Source organism: Neomonachus schauinslandi, chromosome 8 (assembly GCF_002201575.2).
Source record: "Neomonachus schauinslandi chromosome 8, ASM220157v2, whole genome shotgun sequence".
Taxonomy (NCBI): Eukaryota; Metazoa; Chordata; class Mammalia; order Carnivora; family Phocidae; genus Neomonachus; species Neomonachus schauinslandi.
Window position 1 is genome coordinate 75,536,677 of NC_058410.1, and position 21,790 is coordinate 75,558,466.

General features: G+C 36.0%; 1 protein-coding gene across 2 annotated transcripts in view; it reads left to right on the plus strand.

The window, feature by feature from the left end:
- The window catches only part of IBTK (inhibitor of Bruton tyrosine kinase), a 100,871-nt gene that overhangs the window by 19,146 nt on the left and 59,935 nt on the right, over nt 1–21,790 (plus strand). For both annotated transcript variants that reach the window (XM_021693417.2, XM_044917695.1), the window contains exons 4-12: nt 1,452–1,562; nt 3,629–3,799; nt 6,838–6,955; nt 7,041–7,221; nt 7,649–7,772; nt 9,565–9,742; nt 12,448–12,622; nt 13,819–14,418; nt 15,569–15,655. In XM_021693417.2, the coding sequence (XP_021549092.1) occupies nt 1,452–1,562; nt 3,629–3,799; nt 6,838–6,955; nt 7,041–7,221; nt 7,649–7,772; nt 9,565–9,742; nt 12,448–12,622; nt 13,819–14,418; nt 15,569–15,655 (1,745 nt within the window). The remainder of the gene's footprint in view (nt 1–1,451; nt 1,563–3,628; nt 3,800–6,837; nt 6,956–7,040; nt 7,222–7,648; nt 7,773–9,564; nt 9,743–12,447; nt 12,623–13,818; nt 14,419–15,568; nt 15,656–21,790) is intronic.

Here is a 21,790-nt window from a genome sequence, read left to right on the forward strand (position 1 = left end):
GTGAGTGCAGATGTGGTGGAAATAGCAGGGCAACTAGAATTAGAAGTGGAGCCTGAAGATGGGCCTGAATTGCTACCATCTCATGATCAAACTTGATGGGCTGAGGAGTTGCTTTTCATGGATGAGCAAAGAGAGTGGTGTCTTGAGATGGAATCTACTCCTGGTGAAGATGCTGTGAAGTCTGTTCAAATGACAACAGAGGATTTAGAATAGTTTATAAAGTTAGTTGATAAAGCAGTGGCAGGGTTTGAGAGGATTGATTTCAGTTTTTGAAGAGGTTCTTCTGTGGGTAAAATGCTATCAAATAGCATTGCATGCTACAGAGAAATCATTCATGAAAGGACTCAGTTGATTTGGCAAACTTCACTGTTGACTTGTTTTAAGAAATTGCCATAGCCATCCTCACTTTCAGCAAGCATCACCCTGATCAGTCAGCAGCCATGAACACTGAGGCAAGACCATTAACCAGCAAAAAGATTGTGACTTGCTGAAAGATCAGATGATGGTTGGCACTTTCTAGCAATAAAATATTTTCAAAATTAAGATATGTACATCATTTTTTTTTAAAAGACACAGTGCTATTGCATACTTAACAGACTACAGTATAATTTAAACATAACTTTTATATGCTCTTGGAAACCAAAAATTTATTTGACTCACTTTACTGGGAAATTCCCCCTATTTTAGTGATCTAGAACCAAACGCACATTATCTCTGAGCTATGCCTGTATTTAAAACTGCTGTTGATTTTCTGTTACTTCTTTTTGATGAAGTTCAGTCATTTAAGTACCCTTATCTTTTGGTAAGAGTCTGTGAACATGTAATTTTGTGTCAAGAGGGCATGGAGGGTGTTGAAAGATGGCAGGTAGAAAAGGAAATGGGAGGAGAGTAAAACTTGAAAATAGAGAATTATTTAAAGTCATGTAATGATATTAGAGATATATTAGACAAAATCATAGATATTAAAAGGACATATTATCTAGCCATCAATCCCTGTATAGGGGATGTTGTTTTTTTTTAAAATACACTTAAGCCATTTCCATTATTTTCTTAAATAACATATATCAGTATTTGTTAATATTTGTGCTTCGTGTTGCACTGCTCAGTTCTTGTTGTTTGGGATTCTATAAAGTTGGAAAACAGCTGGCTACTGCTTTTTGTAGTTGAACATTTGAGATTTTCATTTCCTTTGTTTAGTCTCTTTTGTGGGTAACATATTCCTAATTTCTTTTTTGTTCTTATTCCCATTTGTCAATGTTTGTAGACATGGTTTTAAAATAAAGCATATATATTATTAATTTTTATTATAGAACATGTTCAAATTAGAACATATAATAAATCCCCACTTACCCATCATCCAGCTTAAATAGTTAGCAGTAATTTATTTTTTTTATAAAATAAAGGATATTTTATTCAGAGAAATTTAATAATATTCTTTTGTTTTCTCTTAGGTGGTGCTTTGTAAATTTCATTCAGTGTTTCTGTCTCAGAAAGGTCAGGTTTATACCTGTGGTCATGGTCCCGGAGGACGTTTAGGCCATGGAGATGAACAGACATGCTTGGTAATTGAAATGTCATTACACATTTTAGTTAACTTCAGTAAAATTTCCATAACACGGAAACTTCAGTTAATTAAAAAAATATTATTTTTAATCTGTAAGCAGAGAGTAATATAACAATTGATAGTAGAGTTAAATCAATTAGTTGGGTCACTTGGGTGGCTTAGTCAGTTAAGCCTCTGACTCTTGGTTTCAGCTCAGGTCCTGCTCTCCGGGTCAGGGAATAGAGCCATGTTATGGGCTCACTGCTCAGCAGGGGCAGTAGGTGAGGGAAAGCAGACTCCCTGTACACTCTCTTTTTCTCTCTCTCTGAAAAAAATAAATAAATCTTTAAAAAAAAATCAGTTTCTTGGTATATCATGTTCACATTAAAGGATTTAGATATGCCGAATTCTAAAGCATCAAAGGAAAATTATATTTTGTATTTGGCAAATACTGGGACAGGAGAGCATATAAATAAGCCTTAAAATATTTCCATAGTTGAAATTTTAAAAGTCAGACTATTGTTTTTTTTTTAAGATTTATTTATTTGATGGAGAGAGAGAACGCATGTGAGCACAAGCAAGGGGAGTGGCAGAGGGAGAGGGAGAAGCAGACTCCCCATGCAGGGAGCTCAACATGGCTTGATCCCAGGATCCCAAGATTATGACCTGAGCTGAAGGCAGCCACTTAACTGACTGAGTCACCCAGGTGCCCCATAAGTCAGACTAATTGCAAAACCCTGGTGTTTGTTTTTTTTTTTTAACTTCTCATCAAAGTATTTGTGGTCTAAAAGTTGAGCCAGGGGACGCCTGAGTGACTCAGTCAGTTAAGCCTCTGAATCTTGGTTTCAGCTCAGGTCATGATCTCACGGATTGTGAGATTTAGCCCTGTGTAGGGGTCTGCACTCAGTGGGGAGTCTGCTTGAAGATTCTTTCCCTCTGCCCCTCCCCCTTCTTGCGTGTGTGTGCTCTCTCTAAATAAATCTTAAAAAAAAATTTAAAAAGTTGAGCCCGTATTTTCATTGTATAATCACAAAATTGAGTCTTACAGTACTGAAACTTAGTGCTAATTGGAAGAAACCTAATAATTACTGCATTCAGTAAAGTTGCCTCAGTAGGTTTTTTTTAAGGTAAATTTTTTTTGACAGGATTACTGGTATATTTATCTATTAAAGGGTGCTTTAAAAAGAAGGGACAGCTATGACAATACCCATTTCTCATGGGTTTATTATGTTCTAGGCATCAGTGATGCTTTTCAAGCAGTATTATTACCTTGACTTAAGCCTCACAGCAACCCTTTGAGATTATAGACATTATTTTCATTTTATGCAGTGTCAGACTGTTGTTTTTTATACTTACCAACTCATTTACTCCTCACACCTGTATTTTCCCGTATTTTTATTTATTTTTTTTTCAATACATCAGTGAATACTTTGGCTGAAGAGCTCCCTTTATTTATACCAACCAAATTTGCACTTGGTGTATGATAAGGGCTCAAAAATCACTTGTTGGATTGAATTATTTTACTGAAATGTCATACTGGGGTTTTGTATTTTACTCATAAACCAATGTCCATATCCTGTTAAACTCACCTGTCCCTTGCTAAATTGTAGAGTTTACCCATGATAGATCAGCCATTTATTAGTCATGTCATTTGGATATAGTATCACCAGACTCTATTTGTATTTTTATATAAATGGTTAATATATTATAGGATGTGAGGGTGATCTGGCTGCGACATCTGTCACTCCATTGATCGCCAGGGTTGATTCAGCTGATCTGGCTGGCTAGGCAGGTGTCCCCTTCCTCCCTCACCTCTCCATGTGCGTCCCTCCTGAAGCTGCGCGCTCCGTTGAAGAGGACGACCGTCCCTGATAGAAGAGGACCATTCTTGGGTCAGGGGTATACGAATAGCTGCGCTCCCCTGCGAGAACCTCCAAAGAAGCTCTCAAGTCCATTTGTAGAACGTAGGGTAGTCAAGTTTCCAAGACTCCAGACACATCCAAATGAGGCACTGCATGTGGTAGTCTGCCTTTCTTTAAGAAGAAAAAAAAAAAAGAATATATTAAAGTTAATTTTATTTTGTAGATCCCTAGGCTTGTGGAAGGACTGAGTGGTCATAATTGTTCCCAAGTGGCAGCTGCTAAGGATCATACTGTTGTACTGACTGAAGATGGATGTGTTTATACTTTTGGTCTGAATATTTTTCATCAATTAGGAATTATTCCTCCACCTTCCAGTTGTAATGTACCCAGACAGGTAAGCTTCCTTTTTAAAACAAGGTGACTATTTGCTATAAAACCTGTATGGACAAAAAGATGGAAGGTATTGATATGCAATTTATTTTACTTATATTTGATGGTATATACTTTATTTTTCACAGGAGACATTAAGCATTGTACAAATTAGCATTTGTTTGGAGTAAGAGAGAAGGCACTTAGGAAATTAGGCCCCAAAGTGCTTTAGTTTCAGCTTTTTAAGTATTTATAAGCAGAGGGGGATCCACATTTTTGCGGTTTGAAACAAATAATTTTGAGTCCCTCCTTAAGAAAAAATACGAAGTTATAAATGCAAAATGGCCATGGAAGTGAGTTACCCAGAACACTAAGCTTACTGGCCTCATGGAAAATCTTCCTCTGCACCGAAAATATACATGGCAAGTTTATGTGAGGGGACATGGGCCCAAAAGCCACTGTTTGTTCTAATTTCCCCCTCCCATTTGCACAGCCACTACCAGAAGGTACTCTTTACTCAAGAGTACTTCACAGACCTAGTTCAAAGAACTAAGACTGGTGCTCTAAATTAATATGTTGCTAGAATCATCACTCAATAACAAATGAGTTTTCAGCTCATAAAATTTTGTATTTCAGAGGTGAAGTTTCTTTACTGGTTTAATCTTCTGGATTTAAGATTATTATTAGATATACATTTTTTATTAATAAACTTTTAAATCTAATGCTTTTCCATTCTGGATGACTAATGAATCAATAGGAATTACTGAGAAGTTGTTAGAGGTAATCTCCAATCTGTGGTACTTTTTGGTTGGAAGATCCATTTTCTACAGACGTGGACTTCGTGGATATTTAATCATAGATTTCTTTACAAATGATAGATTTTATTCCTGTATTTATTCTTATTGTGTGGCTATCTTGGAGCTTTAGGTTGATATGGACATATTCAGTATTCTCAGTTACTTTTGCATCCCCAGGAGCCATTTGGCAATGTGCAGAGACATTTTTAGTTGTCACAACTGGGGGTGGGAGTGGAAATCGTGCTACTGACATCTAGTAGGTAGAGTCCAGGGATGCTGCTAAAACTACAGTTTACAGGGTAGTCCCCTATAACAAAGATTCATCTGGCTGAAAATGTCAGTAGTGCCACTGTTGGGAGACCCTGAATATGCCCAGTATTTTTTCTTTTCTTTCTTTTTTTTTCATTTTCTTTTATTTTTTTAATCCCCATCACTTGTTTCATTCATTCCCCAACCTACCTCCCCTGTGGTGACCATTAGTTTGTTCTCTACAGTTAAGGGTCTCTTTCTTGATTTGTTTTTGTTGCTCTCTTTTTTTCCTTTGCTCTTTTTTTTTTTCTTAAATTCCACATATGAGTGAGATCATATGGTATTTGTCTTTCTCTGACTTTTTTTTTTTTCCCTTCAGCATTGTACTCTCTAGCTCCATCCATGTTGTTGCAAATGACAAGATTTCATTCTTTTTTATGGCTGAATAATATTCCATTGGGGTGTGTATGTGTGTGTGTGTGTGTGTTTGTGTGTACACACATACATCTTTATCCATTCATTTATTGATTGGCACTTGGCTGTTTCCATAGTTTGGTTATTGTAAATAATGCTACAATAAACATAGGGGTGCATGTATACCTTTAAATTAGTGTTTTTGTGTTTTCTGGGTAAATACCCGGTAGTATGATTCCTAGCTCATAGGCTAGTTCTATTTTTAATTTTTTGAGGAACCTCAACACTGTTTTCCATAGTAGCTGCAATAGTTTGCATTCCTGCCAACAGTGCAGGAGGGTTCCCCTTTCTCCACATCTTTGCCCGCACTTGTTGTGTTTTTTATTTTAGCCATTCTGACAGGTGTGAGGTGGTATCTTATTGTAGATTTGTATTTCCCTGATGATGAGCATCTTTTTATGTGTCTTTTGGCCATCTGTATGTCTTCTTTGGAGATATGTCTGTTCATGTCTTCTGCCCATTTTTTAATTGGATTATTTGTTTTTTGGGTATTAAGTTGTATGAGGTCTTTATATATTTTGGATACTACACCTTTATTGGATATGTCATTTGCAAATATCTTCTCCCATTCCATAGGTTGCCCTTTAGTTTTGTTAATTGTTTCCTTCGCTGTGTAGAAACTTTTTATTTTGATGTGGTTTATTTCTTCTTTTGTTTCCCTTGCCTCAGGAAACATATCTAGAAAAAAGTTGCTACAGCCAGTGTCAGATACTTTACTGCCTGTGTTCTCTTCAAGGATCTTTGTGGTTTCAGGTCTCACATTTAGGTCTTTAATCCATTTTGAATTTATTTTGTGTATGGTGAGAGAAAGTGGTCCAGTTTCTTTCTTTTGTATGTTGCTGTCCAGTTTTCCCAGTACCATTCATTGAAGAGACTGTCTTTTTCCCATTGTAAACATTCATTCCTCCTTTGTTGAAGATTAATTAACCATGTAATTGTGGGTTTATTTCTGGATTTTCTGTTCTGTTCCATTGATCTATGTATCTGTTTTTGTGCTAATACCATACTGTTCTCATTATTACTGTTTTATAATATAACTTGATGTCTGGAATTATGATAACTCCAGTTTTGGTTTTCTTTTTTGAGATTGCTTTGGTTATTCCTGGGGTGCAAGGGTGGTTCAATATTACTACAAGAATCAGTGTGATATGTTATATCAATAGGAGTCATCTGGCTGAAAATGTCAATAGTGCCACTGTTGAGAGACCCTGAATATGTCAAGTTTAAAAGTACTGTATTTTCTGATAGAATGAGAATGCCGGGTTTTACATATTGCTTGTTGACAGGTTGGATGATTTGGTTTTTATGTCAGGTCAATTTTTTATATGTTAAATCTGCTGATTTAAAGTGGTTACATCAAAGTATCTTGTGTTCTGAGAAGAGTTGGATTCTCAGTGTTAGTGCTAAGATCTATTAGTGAATTCTGCCCTTACTGGTAGTTAGTATGTGATATATTTGCTACTCTGGTCTACTGGATCTTTTAAAAATTGTACAAGTTCTTAATAATATAATAAACTGCTGTCTTGCTTGTCTTTTTGAATAGATGCAGGCAAAATATCTGAAAGGAAGGACAATCATTGGAGTAGCAGCAGGCAGGTTTCATACAGTGCTGTGGACTAGAGAAGCTGTTTACACTATGGGGCTAAATGGTGGACAACTGGGTAAGAAATCTTGATGACAATATCTGAAAAATAAATTGAATTTTTAAGATGGATATTTTGTGATTTATTTGTGTGATTTTTTTAGGTTATTTGCCAGATCCCAATGGAGAAAAGTATGTAACTGCTCCTCGTCAAGTCTCTGCCCTTCATCATAAGGATATCACTTTGTCTTTGGTTGCTGCAAGTGATGGGGCCACAGTCTGTGTTACCACAAGGGGAGATATTTACTTACTTGCAGACTATCAGTGCAAGAAGATGGCTTCTAAGTATGTGTATTTTTGTAAAGAAATACAACCTTAATAATAATTCAATTCTTCCAGCAAAACTGAGTATCAGCTTTATGCTATGCTCTGGAGTGTCAGATGGAGAAAACTAGACAGAGAAAATTTAAAACTGAAAGGGAAAGTCAAAAGTAGAGTAAACGTGTGCATTCTCAAGTGGGGCTTTAGGTGTCGAAAGTGTGTATATGTACGGGTAGTGGCATTTGGGAGGGAAGGACTTGCTATAAAAAGAAACAGCCATTATATAAGGGAAACTTACAGAAAGGAGGGACTAAGGTTATCAAAGGCCAAATCATCTTACTTCACCTTTCACATATATCACCCTAGATTATTGTTTGATTAGTAATTTCTTTAAAATTGAGCATGTGTATTTTAGAAAACATATTAATGAAGAATTTTCTTTTTGACCTAGACAACTAAACTTGAAAAAAGTTCTTGTTTCTGGGGGGCGTATGGAATACAAGGTTGATCCTGAAAATTTGAAAGAAAATGGAGGTCAAAAAATTTGCATTCTTGCAATGGATGGAGCTGGAAGGGTGAGTGTATATTTATGCAGAAGTATATTAAAGTAATTTTGTTGTGAGTTGATAGCTGTAAGGGACCTGATAATGTGAACATGTATTACTATGATAATGATTCCTGTTGACTTTGTTTCTCTACTTATTTTTGACATCCAGTACTAATTAGTATGGAGCTGGTATTTCAAAGAAAGTTTGATGACATTTAACTAATGTTGCACAGTACAGCTTTGTTAAACTGTAGCTTAAAATTTCATTTACTGTGCTTAAAATGGAAATAAGGGATTTTGATATATTATTTGATATGTATACTGAGTACTGGTGAAGATATCGAATTGCATAGATAGGAGATATTTTATATAACTGCTTCTTAAAAAAATTAAAAGCTAAACAGGCGATATTAAAAATTTGTTGCGTAATTAGAAAATTTTTCCCAGATTTAGTTTTAAACAAATGTAGACATAATGTGTATTTTTAGAGACTATAGCTGCATTCCTAGATCACTGTAGGAAGAATCTCTAATCTCTCTCCATTTAAGCAGAGTTCAATTTTGTTCCCTATGCAAATATATCAGTACATTTCTCTAATGAAATTGTTAAATTAAAAATATACCTTAGTAACACAAAGAGTTTTACACTGTAGCTAGAAAAACACAGATTGCCTTCTGCTTTTTGCTTGTCAAATAGAAACATACAACGAGATTGTTTTCTGAGGTTTATAAAGTGCTATAAAATTTGACATTTTGGAAATTGAAGAATTAATCATAAAGCTCCACCTACTGGTACTTAACAGGTATAAATCTGTAGTCAATCATTTTAATATGGGGAACTATATTAGAATTAGAACTCTAATTTTGTACTAATGGAAGGAAGCAGTGGCATGGGATTACATAAAATAGTATAAAAAACATTTGACTCTAGGATGTGTTTCATTTATATTAATATGGATCTAGTGTATACCTCTGGATCATTACTTTCTGGAAAATTAGAATCTTACTATGAAAACCAGTCTCTGAAGGAATCAATAAGTATAGTCTTTTTTTTTTTTTTTTATGTAACTTTTGAGTGATCTTGGCAGATACCATTTTGTGTTTTAGTTTTCTTAAATATGAGGGGAATTGAACTTTTAAAAATCATCAGTGTTAATTTTTCAAATGAAATCTTTCTTGGAATGCAAATATATGAAGCAGACAAGAGTTACTGTTCTGGATAAAACTGGATTGGGAAACTCAACACCATACCTCTCATTATTCTCTCCATCCCTGAGCAGCAGGTTCTAAGTCATTTCTCAGGAATTCTAAGGTTTGCAGAAGCACTTGGAAGCCATTGAACTCTATTATGATTTTTCTGTCTGTAAGATTTTGTTTTAGTTATATAATTGGGTTATTCATACATCTCTTTTTTTTTCTTGAGAGTTAAAGTTTGGATTTTCAATAGGGTGATTTTCATTCTTCTTGCAAACAGATGGTATTACAAGTCTGATATCTAAGTTTTAGCTTTCATATTTTTGTTTTCCTTTAGCATTGTAGCAGATAGATTTGAGAAAAACAAGTAATATTGAATATTAACTTCTTAAGAGGAATGTCTTTGAAATATTTTTAATGCTTCATATTTGCTTGATGTACTTTTAATGAAAGATACAGTTCTTTAAAAATAAATTGATTTTTATAGTATCTTTTCCTGTGAAAGAATGAACATGGAAGCATTAATCAGAGCTTTTGTTTTAGAGATATTATCTTGCAATTTCCCTTTTTGGTTGTTCAGATGATGTATGGGAATATATATTCTAATGTAATTTGGGCTTATTTTAGGTATTTTGTTGGAGATCAGTCAGCAGTTCTGTCAAGCAGTGTCGATGGGCCTATCCACGCCAGGTCTTCATTTCTGACATTGCTTTAAATAGAAAAGACATTTTATTTGTCACACAAGATGGGGAAGGATTTCGAGGGAAATGGTTTGAAGAAAAAAAAAAGAATTCTGAAAAGAAAGGTGAGTTCATATATGTGAATAGTGCATAAAGTACTTTTCAGTTAACCTTTAATTTCACAAGTGTTTCTCATTAGGTTTGACAAGTGTTGGTAGGTTTTTACCCATAAGTCTCCTATTTTGATTTTGGTTTGTGTGTGTGCAGGTAAACAGTGATTTCAATTCACTTAAGTCTGGTTTTCAAACATTTATCTGTCTCAGTATATCCTGAGGTCATGGTGCATTCCTATCAGTAATAGTAGATGACTACTTGGCTCTAGGGCCAGGGAAGTATAAAGTTTAAAGAAAAACTTCCCAGATGCTTTTAAACCATCTTCCAAGCTCTATTTTTTCTCTTCTTCCCTAAATTGAGAATTGAGTGGCTTATACTATATATATATATTTTCCCCCCACTTGTATATTTAAAATTAAAGTTTTAAAAGGTACATTTCATGGCTTAAAGGGAAATTATGGGAAGAATGAAGTTTTTATATTAATGAGAATTTTAAAAAATAAAAGTAGTTGAATTAAGCGGTTGCTCTTTGAATAGAGATGTTTTATTTCATTACTTGATGAATATAAAGGATAGCTTTAATTAAGGTGCCACCATTGAAAATAGAAGTTATTCATTATATAGTTCATTCTTAATTTTATCTGATTATAAATTTATAAATTTTTGAATTACTTGAATTGTTTTTTAACTTAGGTTACCAACTTTTTTCTTTCATCCATAATTATTATCTGTTGATTTTTCTTCTGGAAAAACTAGAATTCATTTACCTATTCATAGTTCATTGGTCCCACCCTAGCCCTACTCACATGGACTACCGCAAAAAATAGGTTTTCCTTATTTGTACTCTTACTTCTTCTTATCTGTTCTTAACGGATTATCAGAATGATCTTTTAAGATCAGATTCTAATATTCCTGTGTTTAAAACTCTTTAATGGTTTCCTCACTTCCTGAACATTGTCCTGAAAGCTCCTGCTCTGACCCTTGTCTGTGTCTCTGAACTCCCTTTCATTTACCACTCTCCAGTCACATTGACCTTCAGGTTTTCAATTTTGTTTAGTAGTCCCAGGGCTTTTCCTAATTTTTCACATCTGAGCTTTATTTATACTTCATCAGAGATATTTTCACAGATCCCTCAATCTAAATTGAAGTACCCTGTTTCACTTTTCATATTCCCTTTGTATTTTCATGATGCAAGTCATTTTTGCTTGTTTTTATGGATTTATCTTTGTGATTAATTTTTCTAATGCTTATCTCCTATCAGACTCTAAGATGGCAAGGACCTTGACTGTTTCACTGTATCCTTAGCCTTTAGTATATTTCCTGACACATAGTAGTCCCTCATTAAGTCATCTGTTAAATGAATAAATCAGTTATTGTATGCTAAGACATATATAAGGAACATTTGTAATTATTCAGAAAATTATAAACATATTCTTCAAAATCATAAAGCCACAGTGAAGTGATTAATGATTTGTTGTATTTTTTCTTTCTTCTAGATTATGCAAGTTGTGTAAACATTTAAAGTAGATTTACTAGGTGTCAGATATAGGGCTACGCTTTATTGATAGCAACATATATGTAAGATAGCCCCGTTTTCAGACATTCATAAGTTTGTAGGGACAATAGACATATACATAACTATTTACAGTTTACAAATACTAATATGCATATGTTAGGTTTTTTGAGAGTGTAGAAATTGCAATAACTGAGTGTTTGGGGGAATATTAGTGAAGCCCCATAAGACTGAAATACAGTGAATTTTAGAGAGTAAACAAAATGCAGGTTTGACTTGTAAATGTTGGAAGTCTTGGAATAGTATCTTAGTCATATTTAGTGGTCTAAAACTGAATTCATGATCTCATGCTCCCACATTTGCTTTTTAATGTTTTCTATCTAAGTAAATGGTTACCTTTGACACCTCACATCCCCCCACCCCTACAGCCGATCAGTCACCAAGTTTTGTCACTTCTATCTCCCGATATTTCTGAAATCTTTCCACTTTTCTCCACTTTTATTGCTACAACTTCAGTGTATATTATTTATTCTTTTTTTGGATTCTTATTAAAGTTTCCTAAATGATCTCTTTGTCTTTATTTTTAATTACTTTCAACATTCTTCCTGTTGCAGCCACAATCATTTCTTTGCATGCAAATTTCATACTTTTGTTTCATAGCCTTAATCCAACTTGTAATGATATAATCATTTGTTTAAATGTCTGTCTTCTCTGCTAGATTGTGTAAACGAGATGGTAGGGACATGCCTGTCTTGTTCACTACTGTATCATTAGGGACAGACTGATGATCACTGTATCACAGTAGGACAGTGTGGTCACTCAGATATTTGGAAACAAATGAACATGCAAATTATGAAAATGCCCAAGTTTACATATTTTTAATGCAAGCTGAGGAATTTTAGAAGCCAGTATAACACTAGATTTGCTTTTTAGAAAGAACTTTGGTTGCAGTGTGGAAGATGGTTTGTTGAAAGGGATAAAATCATGGATAATTGAGAATTGACTAACCAAAATTTCCTGTATAATACCTGTACATAGGGTGCAAAATATGTTGAAGAGAGAGAGGATATAGTTCTTCAAAAGGACTTATATATGAAAGATATTTCCGTGTTTTAATTGTTTTTCTATTTTCTTTACTACTAAACCATTTTAAGAGTTTCAGTAAAGCCTCCATTAATGGAAGTTTATTTTTCTTTTTAGCAGAGATTTTATCAAATCTTCATAATTCCTCATCAGATGTGTCTTGTGTCTCTGATATAAATAGTGTATATGAAAGAATTCGACTTGAGAAACTTACTTTTGCCCATAGAGCTGTTAGTGTCAGCACAGATCCAAGTGGATGCAACTTTGCAATCCTGCAGTCAGATCCTAAAACAAGGTACACTTGTATATATTAAATTTCATTTTTGGAAGGAATAATCACTGGGCTTTCTTTTGTTTTCAGTAGCTTCTGGAGCAAATTTAATTGAAATGCTTTTGCCAAGACTTGTAGAGGCTTTAGACATAAAATAATGTTACCTGGATAACTCAAAGGTGGAATTTGTTATAGTGGGAATAATAAGTGTTTCTCTTAGTTTGTAAACTGATATTTATTGAAAACATTGAAGATATATATGCACAAAATTTATATCTTAGTACTTTATGATGTACTCTAGGTTCTCAGATTCTGAGAAATATAAATATTAAATAGTTTGCAAAAACTTCTAACACTTGAAATTAACAAAAGAAGAGGTAGTATAGAGTGATCTGTAGGGTAGTGTGAATCTCAGTGCCAATCTTCTCTAAGTCACATTAGTAGAGAGATGACAGGTTAAGATAAATATCAAGGGTTCTATTAGAAAGAAGTCCCAGAAGTAGGCTGACCATCCATACTGGTTTGCCTAGGTCTGTCCCATATTTAGCACCCAAACTCTCATCTCCTGGGAAGGCTCTCAATCCAGGGCAAACTAGGAGGATTGTTTTCGGTACCTGGAAGGGTGAAATGTGGATTGGGAAGGTGTGATAACCATCTAAGAGTACTGAAAGAACCAGTGTTACGGACTGATTGTATGTCTGTATTTGTATTTATCTTTATCTTTACTTCCTGAGTTTCTAACCTATTCTGGTATTTGACCTGAAGTATTTGCTCAGTTCTTTGTATATTTGGTTTTCTTCACTTAAAGTAAAAGGATAAAGGATAAAATAAAAGAATACAAAAAGGTTGAGAACTGTACTCTTTTTTTGGATGTTTTTAGTTTTATAGTCATTTGTGTTTAGTCATTTAAAAAATTTCTATGAAATGGTCATTTGAATTTATATTCTAGTGTTTCCTTGTAGAAATAAAAAACACTGCTTTCAAAGGAAAACTTAAATCTTGTCATTTTAGTTTAGGAGAAAAATATAAAAAGGAATAAAAACATTTTGAAGCATGATACTGTATCTAAGACTTTGCAATATTCTTATATTTTAGGAAACGCCAGATTTAAAATCTAATAAGTTTAATAACTAAAAAAGAAATTGTACTTTAAAAGGAGAATTGACTAGGGATACTTTTTTTTTTCATGAAAGTAAAAATGATTTTTGTTTCATTTCTAGCCTTTATGAAATTCCAGCTGTATCGTCATCATCCTTTTTTGAAGAGTTTGGCAAACTCTTAAGGGAAACAGATGAAACGGACAATATACATGATGTGACATTTCAAGTTGGCAATAGAATTTTCCCTGCACATAAATATATTTTGGCAGTGCATTCTGACTTTTTTCAGAAATTGTTTCTTTCAGATGGGACCTCTTTAGACTTTACAGATGTTTACCGGAAAGATGAAGATTCTGCAGGATGCCATCTCTTTGTGGTAGAGAAGGTTCATCCTGACTTGTTTGAGTACCTTTTACAATTTATATACACAGATACTTGTGATTTTTTAATTCATGGCTTCACACCAAGAATAAACTTTAAGAAAAAGCCAGAAGAATATCAGGGCACTATGAATTCTCATTCAAATAAAATGAATTGCCATGAAGATAATCAGAAGTCAGCATTTGAAGTTTACAGAAGTAATCAAGCTCAAACAGTTAATGAAAAGCAGAAAAGCAAACCAAAATCTTCCAATAAAGGGAAAAGTATTGGGGAAGATGATCCTGTAAGAATGTTGCAAAATGTTGCAAAGAAATTTGGTTTCAGTAATTTGAGTAGTAGGTATGGCTCCTCCTTAATATCTATTCTTGAACCTCATTATGTCCTTTTAAAAATTTTTCTCTTTTTCTTTGCTAATCCTCTTCTCCCCTCCCTCAACTCCTTCCTTTTTGGATATGTTTTTTCTCCAATTTCTGCTAAAACTATCTCTGTAGGACTCCCTGGATTAAAACTGTGGAGGCTGTTAGTGGGTTTGAACTCTCCATGGTGTTTGTGTAACAGGGATCTGGAGTGGTAGGCAGTGTGGTATACTGGAAAAGAATACTGTCTTTGAAGTTAGACCTATATATGCCTCTTAGCTCTACAATGACTAGCTGGGGCAGATTTCTTAAGTTTCTTTGAGCTTCAGTTTCTCAGTATATAAAAGGGAGGGATAATAGTGATCTCAGATTGTTGGTGTAGTTCTGTCATATAGCATGTGTAAAGTGCCAAAGACAGATTTGTCATATAAACCAGAATCTTTGGAATTCTCTCTTTTTTTAAGGTATGTATGTTGCTTGTGGCGGTATAACCTAATATGTGGGGTAGAAGCAGAGGAGGAGCATGTATCAGGTTTCCTATTAAAAACACTGAGGGGCTTTGTGCTATGGCTTTGATATGTTTTTTGTCAGTAATTATATTTAATGTGCAGTTGACCCTTGAAAAACATGGATTTGAACTGTGCAGATTCACTTGTATTAAGATTGTTTTGTGATAAATTCAGTACAGTACTGTAAAAGTATTTTCTCTTCTTTATGATTTTAATAACATTTTCTTTAGCTTCTTTTATTATAAAAACACAATATATAATGCATATAACATACAAAGTATAAGCATACAGATCTACTATTTATGTTATTGGGAAGGACTCCAGTCAACCGTGGGGTATTAGTTAAGTTTTGGGGGAGTCAAAATTATATGCAGATTTCAACCCTGGGGGTGTGGCCAGGGCGTAGTGGTGACTCTTAACTCCTGAACTGTTCAAGGAGGAACTGTACTTTGAAGTAAAATTGAAGGAGAATATATGGTACTCCTTTAACACAGAGTAGAGTTTGTTGAGATACTTTTCTAGGCGATATAAATTATATAATTATATTCAGATGTAAGGTAATTTGTTGGATTTCTGTTGTTTGTTTTGGTCCATCAAATGCTAATTTTTATCTATTCTTCATAGGTTAGATGGAGTCAAATTTGAAAATGGAAAAATTAATGTTATTGAGAAGAAACCTGGTACTAAATCAAAGCTAAATCAGAAAAAATGGTAAGTTAGGAAATGAAGATAAACTTCTCATCTCTAGATTTTGAGACCTAAGTGTGAAAACAGAGCTCTTCTGACATATGAAGCAAAATATATGAATTGATACCCTTTTATCTTCACTAGTCTTCATTTCTAGAAATGTTGGAGAGATGTTGAGGTAAATGGATGAAATATTAACTGCTCAATAAGACATTGAAACAGTTCGTTTTTAAATTATTTTCTAATGAGGGGGTGGAGCAAGATGGCAGAGGAGTAGGAGACCTGGATTTCGTCTCCTCTCAGGAATTCAGCTGGATAGGGATCAAACCATTCTGAACACCTACCAACTCAACAGGAGATCGAAGAAAAGAATAGCAACAACTCTCTCATCAGAAAAGCGACCACTTTCTGGAAGGTAGGATGTGCGGAGAAGTGAATCCGAGGCGATATTCGGGAGGATAGACGGCGGGGGAGGGGCCTCCGTCGGCCACTTCTGGCAAGTGATAGAACCACGGAGCACAAAATCGGAACTTTGAAAGTCTGCTCCGCTGAGGGACGTCACTCTGGTGGCTCAGCGGGGGGTGGAACCCTCCGGGACAGTGTGGTCTCAGGACCCTCGGGGTCACAGAAAGACCGGGGGTGCTTGAGTGCGGCAGAGCTCCCAGGTAACGGAGCAGGGAAGCCGGCTGCAGAGGCGGAGCCCAGGAGCGGACTCTCAGCTCGGGATTGCCATAAACCGTGATCCGCGGCACAGTCGGGCCACAGCTCTTCCAGCAGGGACCCAACAAGCGGTAGATCCGGGGAGACTCACCTTCCTCCCCTGGGAGGAGCCGTGCGGGAGTGCACCGCAGGGATCTGCTGGGTTTGGAGACTCCACCCGGGGTCGGGTGCCAGAGATAGAAACGCGCAGTCACAGGCCGGGTGAGCACGGAGTGCGGCCGGAGACCGGAGAGACGGGAGTGACTGACGGCTTTTCTCTGGGGCCTCACTGAGGAGAAGGGCCCTGAGTTCTCGGCTCCTCCGGGGCAGAGATTGGGAGGCCGCCATTTTCACTCTCCGCCTCCAAAGCTGTACGGAAAGCTCGCAGGGAACAAAAGCTCCGGAGAGCAAACCTGAGCAGATTACTTAGCCGGGAGGGGGCAAGCGCAGGGCAATTCCACCTCCGGCAAAGACATTTGGAAACCACTGCAACAGGCCCCTCCCCCAGAAGATCAGCGAGAACAGCCAGCCAAGACCAAGTTTACCGATCAATGAGAACGGCAGACCTCCAGCTTTAGGGGAATACTGAACATAGAATTCATGGCTTTTTTTACCATGATTCTTTAGTCTTTCAAAGTTAATTTTTTTTAACTTATTTCTTTTTTTTTTTTTTGAATTTTTCTTTTTCTCTTTTTCAACCAACATCTTATCAATCCCTTTTTTTAAAAAACATTTTTATTTTTCATTTTTAGAGCCATATTCTATCCCTTCGTAGTAGTTACCCGTATTTTTGGCATATATATATATAAGTTGTTCTCTCTTTAAAATTTTGAGATAGTTTCTTCTAACAGATTAAAATATACCCTAAATCTCTAGTATATGGTTTTTTTTACTCCCCTGCCTGATCACATTCTCTCCCTTTTCTTTTTCTTTTTTCTTTTTTAAATACTCTTCTTTTTTCAAACAACTTCTTATCAATTCCTTTTATAAAATTTTTTAGTAATTTCCATCTTTACAGTCATATTCCATCCCTTCATCATATCAACCCTTATTTTTGTACATATGTAAGTTTTTCTTTCTTTAAAATTTTGGGAGGCACTTTCTTCTAAAAGAGCAAAATACACCCCAAATCTAGTGTGTGGCACTGATCTATATACCAGCCTGATCATATTTGATCACATTCTGTTTTTTTTTGTTGTTGTTGATTTGTTTTGTTTGTTTTTGTTTGTTTTTATCTTTATCTTTTTCTTTTTCTTTTTTCTCTCTTTCCATTTCTTGTTCCACTGCTTCAGGTCTTTTCTGATTTGTTTAGAGTATATTTTCTGGGGACGTTGTTACTCTGCTAGCATTTTGTTCTCTCATTAATCTGTTCTCCTCTGCACAAAATGACAAGACGGAAAAAATCACCTCAACAAAAAGAACAAGAGTACTGACTGCCAGGGACCTACTTGATACGGACATTAGTACGATGTCAGATCTAGAGTTCAGAATCATCACTTTAAAGATACTAGCTGGGCTTGAAAAAAATATGGAAGTTATTAGAGAAACCCTTTCTGGAGAAGTAAAAGAACTAAAATCTAACCAAGTAGAAATCAAAAAGGCTATTAATGAGGGGCAATCAAAAATGGGGGCGCTAACTGCTAGGATAAATGAGGCAGAAGAGAGAATCAGTAATATAGAAGACCAAATGATGGAAAATAAAGAAGCTGAGAAAAAGAGAGAGAAACAACTACTGGATCACGAGGGCAGAATTCGAGAGATAAGCGATACCATAAGACGAAACAACATTAGAATAATTGGGATCCCAGAAGAAGAAGAAAGAGAGAGAGGGGCAGAAGGTATAATGGAGCAAATTATAGCAGAGAACTTCCCTAATTTGGGGAAGGAAACAGGCATCAAAATCCAGGAAGCACAGAGAACCCCTTTCAAAATCAATAAAAATAGGTCAACACCCCGACATCTAATAGTAAAACTTATGAGTCTCATAGACAAAGAGAAAATCCTGAAAGCAGCTCGGGAGAAGAGATATGTAACCTACAATGGTAGAAACATTAGATTGGCAACAGACCTATCCACAGAGACCTGGCAGGCCAGAAAGGACTGGCAGGATATATTCAGAGCACTAAATGAGAAAAATATGCAGCCAAGAATACTCTATCCAGCTAGGCTGTCACTGAAAATAGAAGGAGAGATAAAAAGCTTCCAGGACAAACAAAAACTAAAGGAATTTGCAAACACAAAACCAGCCCTACAAGAAATCTTGAAAGGGGTCCTTTAAGCAAAGAGAGAGCCTAAAAGCAACATAGACCAGAAAGGAACACAGACAATATACGGTAACAGTCACCTTACAAGCAATACAATGGCACTAAATTCCTATCTTTCAATAGTTACCCTGAATGTAAATGGGCTAAATGCCCCAATCAAAAGACACAGGCTATCAGATTGGATTGAAAAACAAGACCCATCGATAATGCTGTCTGCAAGAGACTCATTTTAGAGCCAAAGACACCCCCAGGTTGAAAGTGAGGGGGTGGAAAACCATTGACCATGCTAATGGACACCAAAAGAAAGCTGGGGTGGCAATCCTTATATCAGACAAATTAGATTTTAAACCAAAGACTGTAATAAGAGATGAGGAAGGACATTATATCCTACTTAAAGGGTCTATCCGACAAGAAGATCTAACAATTGTAAATATCTATGCCCCTAACATGGGAGCAGCCAATTATATAAGGCAATTAATAACAAAAGCAAATAAACACATCAACAAAATACAATAATAGTGGGGGACTTTAACACCCCCCTCACTGAAATGGACAGATCGTCTAAGCAAAAGATCAACAAGGAAATAAAGACTTTAATTTTTTTTTTTTAAGACTTTATTTGCGAGAGAGACAATGAGAGAGAGCACAAGAGGGAGGAGGGTCAGAGGGAGAAGCAGACTCGCTGCTGAGCAGGGAGCCGAATGCAGGACTCGAACCCGGGACTCCAGGATCATGACCTGAGCCGAAGGCAGTCGCTTAACCAACTGAGCCACACAGGCGCCCGGAAATAAAGACTTTAAATGACACACTGGACCAAATGGACTTCACAGACATATTCAGAACATTCCATCCCATAGCAACGGAATACACATTCTTCTCTAGTGCCCATGGAACATTCTCCAGAATCGATCACATCCTAGATCATAAATCAGGTCTCAACCGGTACCAAAAGATTGGGATCATTCCCTGCCTATTTTCAGACCACAATGCTTTGAAACTAGAACTCAGTCACAAGAGGAAAGTCAGAAAGAACTCAAATACATGGAGGCTGAAGAGCATCCTACTGAAGAATGAATGGGTCAACCAGGAAATTAAAGAAGAATTAAGAAAATACATGGAAACCAATGAAAATGAAAACACAACTATTCAAAATCTTTGGGATGCAGCAAAGGCAGTCCTAAGAGGAAAGTAGATAGCAATACAAGCCTTTCTCAAGAAACAAGAAAGGTCTCAAGTACACAACCTAACCCTACACCTAAAGGAGCTGGAGAAAGAACAGCAAAGAAAGCCTAATCCCAGCAGGAGAAGAGAAATCTTAAAGATCAGAGCAGAAATCAATGAAATAGAAACTAAAAGAACAGTAGAACAGAGCAACGAAACTAGGAGCTGGTTCTTTGAAAGAATTAACAAGATTGATAAACCCCTGGCCAGACTTATCAAAAAGAAAAGAGAAATGACCGAAATCAACAAAATCATGAATGAAAGAGGAGAGATCACAACGAACACCAAAGAAATACAAACAATTATAAGAACATATTATGAGCAACTCTATGCCAGCAAATTAGATAACCTGGAAGAAATGGATGCATTCCTAGAGATGTATCAACTACCAAAACTGAACCAGGAAGAAATAGAAAACCTGAACAGACGTATAACCACTAAGGAAATTGAGGCAGTCATCAAAAATCTCCCAAAAAACAAAAGCCCAGGGCCAGATGGCTTCCCAGGGGAATTCTACCAAACATTTCAAGAAGAATTAATACCTATTCTTCTGAAACTGTTCCAAAAAATAGAAATGGAAGGAAAACTTCCAAACTCATTTTATGAGGCCAGCATTACCTTGATCCCAAAACCAGACAAAGACCCCATCCAAAAGGAGAATTATAGACCAATATCCCTGATGAACTTGGATCCAAAAATTCTCACCAAAATACTAGCCAATAGGATCCAACAGTACATTAAAAGGATTATTCACCACGACCAAGTGGGATTTATCCCTGTGCTGCAAGGTTGGTTCAACATCCGCAAATCGATCAATGTGATATAATACATTAACAAAAGAAAGAACAAGAATTATATGATCCTCTCAATAGATGCAGAAAAAGCTTTTGACAAAGTACAGCATCCTTTCTTGATCAAAACTCTTCAGAATATAGGCATAGAGGGTACATACCTCAATATCATAAAAGCCATCTATGAAAAACCTACAGCAAATATCATTCTCAGTGGGGAAAAACTGAGAGCTTTCCCCCTAAGGTCAGGAACGCGGCAGGGATGTCCACTATCACCACTGCTATTCAACATAGTATTGGAAGTCCTAGCCATAGCAATCAGACAACAAAAAGAAATAAAGGCATCCAAATCGGCAAAGAAGAAGTCAAACTCTTACTCTTTGCAGATGATATGATACTTTATGTGGAAAACCCCAAAGACTCCACCCCAAAACTGCTAGAACTCATACAGGAATTCAGTAAAGTGGCAGGATATAAAATCAATGCACAGAAATCAGTGGCATTCCTATACACCAACAACAAGACAGAAGAAAGAGAAAATAAGGAGTCGATCCCATTTACAATTGCACCCAAAACCATAAGATACCTAGGAATAAATCTAACCAAAGAGACAAAGGATCTGTACTTAGAAAACTATAAAATACTCATGAAAGAAATTGAGGAAGACACAAAGAAATGGAAAAACGTTCCATGCTCATGGATTGGAAGAACAAATATTGTGAAGATGTCAATGCTACCTAGAGCAATCTATACATTCAATGCAATCCCCATCAAAATACCATCCACTGTTTTCAAAGAAATGGAACAAATAATCCTAAAATTTGTATGGAACCAGAAAAGACCCCGCATAGCCAGAGGAATGTTGAAAAGCAAAGCTGGCGGCATCACAGTTCTGGACTTCCAGCTCTATTACAAAGCTGTCATCATCAAGACAGTATGGTACTGGCACAAAAACAGACACATAGATCAATGGAACAGAATAGAGAGCCCAGAAATGGACCCTCAACTCTATGGTCAACTCATCTTCGACAAAGCAGGAAAGAATGTCCAATGGAAAAAAGACAGTCTCTTCAACAAATGGTGTTGGGAAAATTGGATAGCCACATGCAGAAGAATGAAACTGGACCATTTCCTTACACCACACACAAAAATAGACTCCAAATGGTTGAAAGACCTCAATGTGA